The sequence below is a fragment of the Xiphias gladius genome, chromosome 24 (genome assembly GCF_016859285.1).
Source record: "Xiphias gladius isolate SHS-SW01 ecotype Sanya breed wild chromosome 24, ASM1685928v1, whole genome shotgun sequence".
Classification (NCBI taxonomy): domain Eukaryota; kingdom Metazoa; phylum Chordata; class Actinopteri; order Istiophoriformes; family Xiphiidae; genus Xiphias; species Xiphias gladius.
The window spans coordinates 16,040,278-16,052,777 of record NC_053423.1 but is presented as its reverse complement, the minus strand read 5'-3'; the positions used below and the strand labels follow the sequence as shown (position 1 = coordinate 16,052,777).

The 12,500-nt window shown below is 40.0% G+C and overlaps 1 protein-coding gene across 1 annotated transcript; it reads left to right on the top strand.

Moving 5' to 3' along the window:
- Window positions 1-456: 456 nt before the first annotated feature.
- LOC120786706 (transcriptional repressor scratch 1-like) lies at window positions 457-7,162 on the top strand. The gene is made up of 2 exons (XM_040122268.1): window positions 457-807; window positions 6,387-7,162. Exons 1-2 carry the CDS (start codon window positions 684-686, stop codon window positions 7,160-7,162), a joined length of 900 nt encoding a protein of 299 aa, XP_039978202.1. The 5' UTR covers window positions 457-683.
- The last annotated feature ends 5,338 nt before the right edge of the window (window positions 7,163-12,500 follow it).

The following is a 12,500-nucleotide window of genomic DNA, read 5'->3' as shown; positions in this document are numbered from 1 at the left end:
CGACGAGGGGAGCTGTCCGGTGCTGAACCCCCGAGACTGGAAAAGGGGCACGCGAGGAGCTGCTTGCTGGGAGCTGTCCGCGTGCTGAAGACCAACGATTCAGAACGAGAAAAAAGAAGGGCCCTTTTTTATTTATTTATTTATTTAGAAAAAAAACCCGGAATAAAACAAACAAACAAGACAAAAAGAAGCGTTTTTACTGGAACTTCCGCCTTCTGTGTTGCCGAGGCAATAGCCATACAGGAACTGGTTTATTTTACTTTTTTTTTTTTTTTTTTTTGACCTTTTAGAGCTCCACAGGTCTTCCAGCGACGAGTTATCGGAATGGAAAACTGACTTCTTTTCATCCTAGCGTCCAACACTCTCACACAAACATAACCTGTATTTGACGAACATTTAGCAAAAATAAATACTAGGTGGGCCTATGTTAAAGATACAGAAGCGCGTGAGGAGCGCTTGGTTAGTTTGATCTTAAAAAGCCATGTCTCCTCTGCACTTTCGTGGCTGTCTGATGGGATGAAGCAAACGCACCTTCAGTCGCTGAAACAGCTGGCGGTACATTATAGTTAAATCAGGCCAAAAAGTGTTTCATATAGGGTTTGCTCAAGATTGAAGTGGGTTAGTAGGGAAGGAGAAAGCCTGTGTGTTTATTGTATGAGTGTAGGAGCAGCCACTGTCCCATCATGCCTCGGTCTTTCTTGGTGAAGAAAGTCAAACTGGACGATTTTTCGGCTGCAGAGCTGGAGAGCTCATATGGTCACAGCAGAAGAGAGGAGCTCAGTCTGCGATTCCACCATCATGACAAAGGTTAGTCACCCTCCCCCCTTTACACACACACGCACACACACACACACACACACACACACACACACAAACACACACACACAAACGCACACACACACATACACACACAGACAATGTCTGTCATACATCACCATCTAGGGTATTTTTTATGCCCAGATTCAAAGCATTAGTCATGACTGTTTCAGAAGGAGGAGGAAAAAGGAATTACAGGGTCAGACTTCGGTCACAGCCCAAAAATATACCAACTGCAAGCTTTGAAATACGGATTTTTTCGTTTTTCTTGCAAATATTGTTTCCATCAAACAGTGGCTTTTATGTTGACAAACAGATCAAACAGACGGCAAGAAGCGAGAAAATATTCAGTTTTAGCCACCTACAGTACTAACCACCCCCGCCCCTTCTTGGGGCTGTAAAAGAGACAAACGCTGTTTAAGTAATATGATATAGTGATGAATGCGTGATGCATATTGACCCATTCCACGGCCAGGTCAGAGGTCACGGTAGAGAATAGGGGTCTTTCTCAGCGCTGCCTCATCAGGGTGGATCTTTGATGACTCAGTGGTTGAACAAACCAACTCTACGGTATATGTGAATGTACACCCCTGCGAACACTGTTTTAGATGGCAGATTAAAACATTTCCATACTCGGCACACAACAATTGAAGTTGTGTACGACAATGGTGCGATCAAAACAAACACGTGCTTTACATTCCAGTGTTCTCAGATGTGATTTTTTTTGAAGAGGACAGGGTCTCTGGTTCAATTTCTGGCTGTTCGTAGTGCCAGCATGACAAACGACTCATAAAACAGCAAATGCAACTCCATTAGTCTTTGAGTTTAACTGTGACATTTCACATTTTGGTTTTCCCACACTCTTATCCCCCCAAAATGAAATTTGATGCCACATGAAAAGAGAAAGTACTTCTGATTATTCATCTCTGTAGCTTGTATGTACTATCTCGATATTTAGATATACAGTATAGTGTGACACATTTTCAACTCAGCATAGTTATTGACATTAACAAGTTAAGTAGGAAAAAAAAGGACTGTTTTTCCCTTAGAGAAAAGATGCTGATGAGCAACAGGGAGGTAGAGAGCTAAGATCATTGCCGAAAGCGATGCTACATAATTATATACATTATGTCACCAGCGCACATACAGCGGGATTCACTGTTGTTATTTTGCCCAGCATATTATTCAAATCAGATTGTTTTCAGCAGCTGTGAGTCTCTCTTCCAGAGTTCGACGATATTGCCCTGCCACGCTGACGATTAATGGTTCCCACGCACCATATAATTCAGGATACAACAGGCAAAATACAACGCAGCCAGTAAGAATGGACATATTGGGTCAAGTGTTGAGTTAAAATTTTCAAGCATTGATAAAATTCTCGCCTAGAGTTTCTGGACACTGGATAATAGTCTCATATGTTGGTGTTAGGAGTGAAACCTATCTGAAAGCTGGAAATATTGGAATTGTCGTTGAGTGGCCAGAAAAACACGCAGTGGCCCGAAAATCGAGGAATGCAGCTTTAAAGAGCTGAAGGAAAAAAAATTGTGGCTGTCAGTGCACAGTGAGAAGTGTGTTACATTGTTAGTGCAGCCTGGTGGTTTTCACATTGTAGCAAGGTCAAATGTGAGAGGAAGAGATCCCAGGTGTTCTGATGACTGAGTGAACAGAGAAACATGCAGCAGCAGCAGCAGCAGCAGTGCGGCAAGCATGTAAAGACTGAGACTGCTATCCCTTGTTATAAATATAACAAGATTTTGACTGAAGCAACTGCAGCTTGTTGCTCACACACACACACACACACACACACACACACACACACACACACACACACACACACACACACACACACACACAAATGTACACGAATATACACGCGCTGCTGTGTTTCTGTCAACTCGGCACATTTCCCAGGCAGCTTGCACAGCTGAGTGTACAGCATTACACACACACACACACACAACACACACACACACACACACACACACACACACACACACACACACACACACACACACACACACACACACACACACACACACACACACAGAGAGAGAGCGAGAGAGAGAGAGAGAGAGAGAGAGAGAGAGAGGAAGCAGCCAGTGACCTACAAGTGTCCAAAGCACACAAGTGTGTGTCAGTTACTGCTGGTTTAGATCAAAAATTAAATTGTTGCTTTCAGCTTTTCTCTCTCTCTCTGTGTCTGTCTCTCATTTTCTCTCTGGCTTTCTTTCTGTTTCTAATTCACTGTATTTCAAAGACACATAAAAGAGAGATGGCTCTGGTTTGGCAGAGTGTTTTAATCTTTAATAAGCATTTAGAACAGCTATCAGCTCTAATGCTGCTAAAGTACTTTGAAATGAATACAGAGTTGACACAGCGAGACAGAGACGGAGACAGCTGGAGAGAGACAATGACAAACAAACAGAGACAGTACACAGACGCTGAGACGCACAGCAATTACAGTTCACAACACTGCTTTTTAAAAAGAAGACACCAGGGAAAGGTCATGTTTAATTGGCAGGGATCATAGAGAGAAAGTCTGTGAGAGAAACCAGTGATACACACTGTTTTGATACCTTAACATTCTGCATCCTAAAAGTAGGGATTTAATTTGCTTTTATTTTCGCTACTGCCTCTCAGTCACATATGCACAATTCAGTCTGGTTGTCAGTACCTTCACAGCAGAATGAACAAATACATCTACTGAAAAGGGAAAATGATACACACTAATTACTGGAAGGGAATAAAATTACAAAGGTGTTTTTACCTCTGCCTTAGACATTATAAGCAGGAGTCAAATTTAGGCCAGTAAGTCAGGTCTTAGTTAATATATGGTGGGAAGACTGCATAAAATTATAGCTTCGTAGTTACAGATTGTACCTACTATCCCCCGAGGATGAATCCAGTGTTTTTGGTGAGTTCATCCTTTACTCTGGCACAACTGTCGGGCCAAAATTTCCACCTGTACGCAAGAAAAATCTACTGGGCACGTTGCCATAAAATGCACTGTGAACATTCATGTTTCCAAAAGGATGTGCCTCTTTCATTTTGGACACATTACATTTTTGCCCAACAGAGTCTTTCAGTTTTGGATGGCAGTACAGCAGTTTTATTACATAAAGACCAAAAGAGAGTGATTAACAGCAACGGTGACGAGTACTGATCACCCCTTTAAATGTGTCTCTACTACAGCTGGGAAACATCTGTGAAAGTAAAGTGCATGATATCTGCTGTAAAACTTCCCTTAAGCTGTTCAGTGTCCACCATAGTTCTGCACGACTAGCAGGACTAGACCTGCTCTTAGTCAACTTACCTGCTGAAATAAGGGCTAAAAATGAACACTTGGTCATCTTTCAGAAGTTTATTTATGCTCTATAAAACAAGACACACACATATTCAGGCACACACACACACACAAACATAGTACTTTGTTCCAGAATGCAATGATTGAATATTCATGATTCATGATTTTCTCTCTCTCTCTCTCTCTCCACCTCTTTCCAATTTCCTCTCTCTTGTCTCCCCCCCTCTATTTTCTGTCTGGCTCTATTGCAACATCTTAATTTAATTCAAAACGTTAAATTAGTGCGAGAGCTCTCCACAGCTCCGCCAAACCACCTAACCACAATCACATATTGGGTGTAACATCACTCTCTCTCTCTCTGCTAAATCTCCTCTTTCCACAATTTCTTTCTTTCTTTCTTTGCCATCTTTCACCTCAGTGTGCTTCTCCTTTCCTCCACTCTATCTCTGTCTCTTGTTTTCATCGTATTATTGACCAACTTATGAGCTTTTCTCAGAACTGCATCATGAAATTATATTACCAGCAATAGTATCTCCTCTGCTGCCTGTGTCTAAATGCGCGCAGAGTGCTAATTGAAATGGAGAGCTATTGATCGGCGTAGATCTACAGGGGTCATGGCTGTGGGGTATTAGCTACAACTCTCTCCTTGTCTCTGTTAGACTGCAGCCTGTTGAGTGTTGAACCCAATAATAGAATGAAGCAGCTGACATTGTAACACGGCAACAAATAATTCATCGGATTTGTCAGAAGCTGTGCAAAAATACGCAGATTGCTTATGAATTTGTGAGTCTCAGGCAAATATACTTACTGTTTAGCTCAAGAGTGAGAATGAAAGGTTACACAGTAAGATGTAATCGTGTCAGGGTGCCCTTGAGCAAATCACTGGACTCCAGCTGCTGCAGTAGAGATGCTCTATGTACAGAAATTGAGGTTTTGACAGATTCGAGGTTGGACTGTGTGCAGTTGTAGACCTGTCAGGAAAGGTGCTGCTGATGAGGAGAAAGTGTGCTCACTGAACCCCTCCATTAAAAATAAAGATTTCCCACTCATGGGGAAAGTGTCTCCTCCTTGCTGGCAGAGACATAAAAGCACTTTACTACCACTATAAATACCACAACTCCTTCTCCTCCAAAAATGGTTGTGCCTCAGACGTATCTCTCAGTATGAGAGTGTTTCTTAAGAGGAGACTTGTGTCTCATATGAATGCATGTGTTATTGGGAAAACAAAAGCTCATCTTAAAGTATAATGCACATGTTCTTAATGTGATCCTGGGAGGTCCAACTGATATTTGGAAACCGGAGACAACAAGCTGTAATCAGTAATATTATCTTGAGGCAATATGCGCAGCAGCTCTGTTAATAATGAATGAACATGGGTGAATGAGTTTGATTTGTGGCCCCTGTTTTAACAGTTACATGGAAGATTTTTACTTGTATTGGTAGCAGTGGATACTATGGAGGGAGCCCCCGGCGTCCTAAGGATGATGGTAACTTGTAGCACTCTTGTAGTTTCCCTGTAAAGATTTTCTAATTTGTGATTCACTGCAGCAGTTTGGTTAATGTTTTAGTGCATGTCTGTGTAATAATTATTTTGCATATATACTTAATCACTGTTATTGTCTTTTAATTTTTTTGCCTATTTCTGATACTGTCATGATACAACAAACATGCGAGTTGGAAGATTTTTGTTTCTTTCTCGCAAAAATAGTGCACTTTTAGAATCAACACAATTATCACAATAAGTAAAGTACAACACGTCATGATTTCTTATGTTATAAGGTTTGTGTAGCTAACAACTTTTACCTAATTTGGAAGGATTCTGTCACTCAGGACCAGTACATCCTGTTTGCGTGCCAGGCACTATTGTTAAAAAAAAACAAAAACAAAAAAAAAACATCTGGATGCAGATTTGCAGAGGCGACATTACATAAGCAGTATCTTGTGCAGTGAAAGTGGTATAATTTTTTTTTTCAGCAGTATAATTTTTTGGGACTTTGAAACAGTGGCACAGCTGAACAAGGGCAACTCTAGGTTTTAGGTTTTAGTTTTGGAGAGGCATGTCAATACTCAAATGTTTACACTCAAATGTCAAAGGAAGGAAAGGATGAATACTTTCAAGGAGTGGATTTTCCCTTTCGAGTTTCTGGGGCACTTTTGTAGTACTCATGTATCATCCCTGCAAAGATTTTCAAACCAATCAGTTTCTAATTTCCAATCAATCCCCCTGCCATGGCCAAATGACTAACCTCTTCCTCTGACCCTACAGGGTACGTCAGCGATTATCTGAGTCCAAATCCATATGATGATGTGGTGGGAAGCGACTCATCTGTCATCTCTAAGGTACCCTCTCCAAGCCACTCGTCAATCATCTATGACCGCATCAACAACACCTACACCGGTATCCACGGTGACATCCATGGCGATTCGGACCAGCCGGACAGCCCGCGGTCCGAGGTCTCGTCATCAGCTGGCGGATACATCAACGGGGACACAGCCGTGAGCGAGGGCTACACAGTGGATGCATTTTTCATCATGGACGGACGATCGCGGAGGAAAAACACGGGGAACCCGAGAGGAACCACCCAGAGGCACAGCTGCAGCGAGTGCGGTAAAACCTACGCCACTTCCTCAAACCTGAGCCGGCACAAGCAAACGCACAGGAGCATGGACAGCAAGATGGCCAAGAAGTGCCCCACATGTGGGAAAGTGTACGTCTCCATGCCTGCGATGGCCATGCACCTGCTGACCCACGACCTCAAACACAAGTGCGACGTGTGCGGCAAAGCTTTCAGCCGGCCGTGGCTGCTGCAGGGCCACATGCGCTCGCACACGGGCGAGAAACCATTTGGATGTGCACACTGTGGGAAAGCATTTGCTGACCGGTCAAACCTACGCGCTCACATGCAGACGCACTCAGCCTTCAAACACTACAAGTGTAAACGCTGTAACAAGACGTTTGCACTCAAGAGTTACCTGAACAAACATTACGAGTCTGCATGCTTCAAAGGGGCTTTCTCCCCTCTGAGCTCACTTGGGGAATGATGGATTCAGAAACAACAGCTGGGGTTTATTTTATTAATTTAGATCAGATTTTACCGGACTCCCTCCCTGCTTGAGCTTTCATCTACAAGATGGCCAGTATGCCTGAGTGCTACAAGGGGGGGGGGGTCGTTTTTTTCTGCAAGGATCATGAGGCAAATGACAGAAATAGATTGAAGACACGTCTGTTTTTTATCAAGACCCTTCCATTCTCTCCTTTGTCTCCTATTTCCTTATCTGGAGTGAAACGTTTTCGATGCCTGATTTAGATTGTCACCGGCTTCGATAATTTACGTCCTCTTCGGAGGCTGTTTTGAGTATCTATGAAGATAAATAAAGCACAGCACATCTAGCTCATCATTTTTGAAGACACCTAGATCTATTTATGTCCATATCTCTCCTTGTCATTCTTTTTTCCAATCCTTGAAGAAACAACACTGAAGCACAATTCCTGGTCCATCTCTCTGTCTATCTGTGACAGGCATATTAAAGCATGAATCACATCTTTCATTTTCTTACAAAGAGATTCAATGAACTTATATTTTATGATTTTTAAAAAGAAAACAAACAAACATTCAAAATGTCAGGGTACATCTGGTATCCTGCTTTTAGTGAAACTGAACTTGGACTGAACTTACAAGAAGATAAAGCATTAAAACAAAGAAAGCACATGGTATTTGTTCTCTGCAAGTAAACAAAATGTTAACATTTTTCATTTACACTAGTGACATGCTTTACCTACTGTATACTGTGTCTACTATGGCTACTGACACAACTACACTGAACTATGAAAAAATATATGATGTGCAAACCTGCCATAACATATAAGATATGGCCAAGTGTAGGGGGGAAATGTTTTTTTGTGATTATTCTGTAAACCAATGTCTTATTGCGACACAGACACTAATACTGTTTTCTTTTCTCAAAGGTTAATTTTGGCATTTGTGCTTTACTTGACAGCAAATAGTGGCAAACAATAGGGAATTAGGGAGGCAAACTGGACGTCCAGTTAAGGATCAGACCGCCGAAAACTCCCACTGAGCCACCAGGGTATTCCTTGACAAACAGTGTTTTCCTATAAACTAAACTTGTGTTCTCTATTGTTACTGGCCAATGGTAGATGAGGATCCAGACATTAAAAATGTCCTGATTATCCTCAAAAGGTCAAACCTTTCTCAATTATTGTAAAATAGTGTTTTTGTTGCCAGTGGACCACACAGTATTCAGTCTTTTTTTTTATGTGTCTATTTATTGCCTAATTTATTTATTTATTTTTATGTTTTTGTATTAATTTGCACTTTGTTATAGTTTTTTGCCTTTGTTACAAATATGCCAAAGCATTTGACACTTTCTAATTACCGAATACCTTTTTACTTTTGTCCGCCACTTTAATTATAAAAAACTAATGCATGCAAAAAATAATATAGCCTAATAATGGAATCTATGCCAATTTTATGAATCTTTGGGATATTTTGCCAAACATCTTAGATAACAGGCAAATTAAGCAAATTTCTGTCTTGGGCAATATTTCATTCATATCCGATAGAGCAATAATGCATGATATTTTTTGAAGAAACGTGAGTCATAACTGCTTGTAACATCTTGATTTTTTCAAGTACCACTATTCTATGTAGTTATGAGAAATTGAATTTCAGGGAGTTAGCAAACCAAGTTAATGTTAATATGGAGGGTTGGGTTAAGAGCTCTATATCTACAGGAACTGTGACACTGTTGTGATTCTGTGAGGCCTTCTACAGTGAGTTTTGTGAATGTTAAGTGTTTGAATAGACTAGGAAGATCAAATTACAGAGAGCAGTGAGTCAGTTTTCCAATTTTCAAGCCTCTGCTGTTTTTCTATGTAATATTATCCAAAAATGATTGCCTCCTAGTTAGAATTATATCTTGGCATCATTAGCTTATTGACAATTCTGTCTGCACAAGCATTAGGAGCTGTTGGGGCTTCCAGGGATTCACACAGATGGCATAACTCCTTTAGATGGAGCGCTCTGGGTTGGGTCGGGATGGGTCTTTTTGTACATGGTTTATGCACTGCCTGCCTCGTATTATTATTCTAAAATATTGTAGAGAGTAGAAGGTACTACTGTAGGCCTCTGGTGCTGAAACATGGATGAAAACAAAAAAAACCCAGAACCAGAACCGTTGAAAGTTTTGGTACTTAATATGTTCTTGGTTTAATTTGTTGAAAAAGTGAAACAACTTTACAACAGCTGTGGTTCTGAACTTGGGTCTCATTGACTCTCAGTATCCCTTGAGCTTGACCCCTGTGAGTTTTTAATTGGTTATGAAGGAGACATTTCCTACTATGAGTTGGTCAGAATCAGTGACCAACCTTTTTTCAATCTGGATCTCATCATAGGATTAGTGTTGCTCCTTGGCTTTACATGAGACATTCATTTACAAACTCCCTGTGAGGACTCTGGAGCCAACAATATTCATTAAACCTCCTGCACAATCATCTTTTGCTGTTGTCAGGTTGTTTTGGTATCTCCAATGCAATTATAAGGACTGTTGAGAAAGAAGAGACATTTGGTCAATATTTCAGCACCAGAGTGCATTGACAAACACTTAGATTCTACTATGAACAACTGTAGCCTACTATAGCCACAAGCTAGTTTACCTATTCTTATATAAAAGCACTTCCTCTTACGAATTATATCTTACACCTTTTTTTCAAACATAGTAGCACAATGAAAGGGTTTAGATTCAGGTAGACGATGCCTTGTATGTAGAAATAACAACCTTTTTCTCTTTTTTCTACTCCGATGAATCGAAGGTAAAAACAACATCAAAACGACAAAGATTCTGGTATAGCACATGCTGTGTAATTCTAAAATAACATGAAAACATAGGTAAAAATGACACATGGTGTAAATCAACAACTTCAGTACACGCTGTGTCATTTTTTGATATACTTGTGTGAATATCTTCGTCACACCTTTTTTTAGAGCGAATGAAAACTCGAATATTTTACGGCGAGAGGCCTTGTAAATAAGCATTAATGTGACTTTGGAGTCCGATTATTTCTACAGATCTGAATGGAGTGACAGTGATGATGATGATGATGATGATGATGATGATGATGATGATGATAATGATGATGATGAATTGATTGATTTTTCTGGAGCTTCCTGCTTTGTTTTGAGTTCTTCCTCTAAGGATTTTTGAAACAATGTAAAGCACAAAGACAACACTGGGCATTTTGTTTCACTTCCTAAATAAACACTAGTTTAAAAAAGTCATGTGTTGAGGTTTTTCTGCTCTGAACACTTCTCAAGAAACACATGATAAAAAAGTAGCGGTGAATCATATCTAATTATTCAATGTTAGTAGGAAACAAACAATCACTTGCCTATTACTTATTGTTATGAATGTGTATATCTTCAGCAAACCAATCTCAATTGCCAAAGAAACACTGCCCTGCCAACTTTGCTGGTTACCAGGGATGTTCTGAAGTTTGAGATTTTTCCCTTCTTTTACATTTTTTCCATGTCTGTAATAATCGACATGGTAATACAAAATCTGCTAAGCCATCAAAGTATAAAAGTTTAAATACCCTATTAAAACATAACAATCTTCTACAATAATCACCATAACCAAAAACAAGACAAAATGCCTTCATTATGTAACTTGTGAGCACAAAATGACATAGCACAGAACATAGCAGAGAACAGGTACAGTATGTGTATATGACGCACACGGGTTATAAAACGTCACAAATGGCTGCAACCATGTGAACGCAAAGTGACTAAAGCTAATTTTCAATTTAATTAAGGGGTGAGCATGTTTTCTTCAAGTGCCAATGTGGTTTTAATCAGTTTAATTTTTTAAAGGAAAAAAGAAAAGGATAAAAGTAAGACTCTGGAGGCTGCAGTCAGTCTCAGGCATGCTTTGTCTTGATTTGTTCTGAACAGCTTGTTTTCCCCCAAACAAAATTTGGCAAAGAGTGAACATTTTTGAATTACAGTATGAGAAACCAGGACATGTTAGCTTGAAGCCCATTTTAAAAAACAATCTCAGTATTCCCCCGTGTTCCCTGTGTTTTCTGCCACACACACTGTTGCTGTATGGGTACCTTCTTTGTATTTTCTTGTATATATGAGTGATTATGTCTGTATGTTGATATGATTGTGTCTTTTTGCATATTTTGCTTCTGTATCTGTGTGAAGAGAAGGTGGTGGAGATCCAGCACAGGTTGGTTTTGTGATTGTAAAAATTTCTAAGCCTTTGTATTAGTATCATGTGGTGGTTTAAAACTCCTGTTAAACCCTAAGTTGGTCTTTCAGTCTATTTTGTTGTTGTTAAACAAAACTAAGTCTACAGCCATGCCAGTGACTCTGCAGGTCTGTACTTGCGTATAATGGTTACCATGTTCATAATCTTAGTTTAGCATGTCAGCATGAAAACTAGTGTTAATTAGGATTCAAATTCTGTTGTTTTTTGTCAGATATTTATCTCTAAAACCATAATACAAAATATATTCATTTTAACCCATCCAAGTTTCATCAGTAAACAGCACCTCATTTGCTTTAGCTCCAGAGTAAATTTAGCATAACTAACATGAATTCCAATGATTCATATTGAAAGCTGGTCTCTATAACAGCGTAACTTAGATTATTATTGGCCACATAGAAGATCCCATTGACTGTGATTGGCTACCATCTGTCAGTACTTTACCTCTATAGACAAATTGCCTTCTATTAAAAGGTGATTGATTTTCTCCTATTCCTACAAAAGATATTGATTTTCTTATATTGCCTTTGGTCCACTAATGATACTAATTCTAACATTCACTGGACCTGAAAAAAGTCTTCCTGGCTATAATGGCTACTGTCAATGTGTGTGTGTGTGTGTGTGTGTGTGTGTGTGTGTGTGTGTGTGTGTGTGTGTGTGTGTGTGTGTGTGTGTGTGTGTTTCTAACTCACAAACTCTTTGACTTCCATGCTGCAGCAAAATAGTTTTCCATGACATAACCCTCTGCTGCTTTATCTCCCCATTAGGTCCCCTTAACACTGGGAGCTTCTTTCTGAGTGCTTTTAAGTCTTCACTTTTGGTTTTTGACTTTCAAATTCACTGAGCTGGATAAGGATCAAACTCACATCCTGAAATCTTCCATGCAGCCCTCTAACACCATGAGCTATTTGGTAAGACAAGTGACCTTTATTTCCTACAGCCTTTGAATGTTTACACTTAACTTTTACTTATGGCCTTTGAGTGTTTCCTTGGGTTGCCGGACCACAAAGTACAACAAGTTGCCTGAGGATCAAGCCCACAGCCTCAAAACTTCTGAATGGTCCTGTTACTCCAACACCTTTCCATTTGG

What these genes read in the sequence shown, in the direction of transcription:
- LOC120786706 (XM_040122268.1), top strand. Translation starts at nt 684, where the DNA reads ATGCCTCGGTCTTTCTTGGTGAAGAAAGTCAAACTGGACGATTTTTCG. An exon ending in ATTCCACCATCATGACAAAG is followed by an intron (nt 808 to 6,386) that starts GTTAGTCACCCT and finishes CTGACCCTACAG; the next exon opens with GGTACGTCAGCGATTATCTG.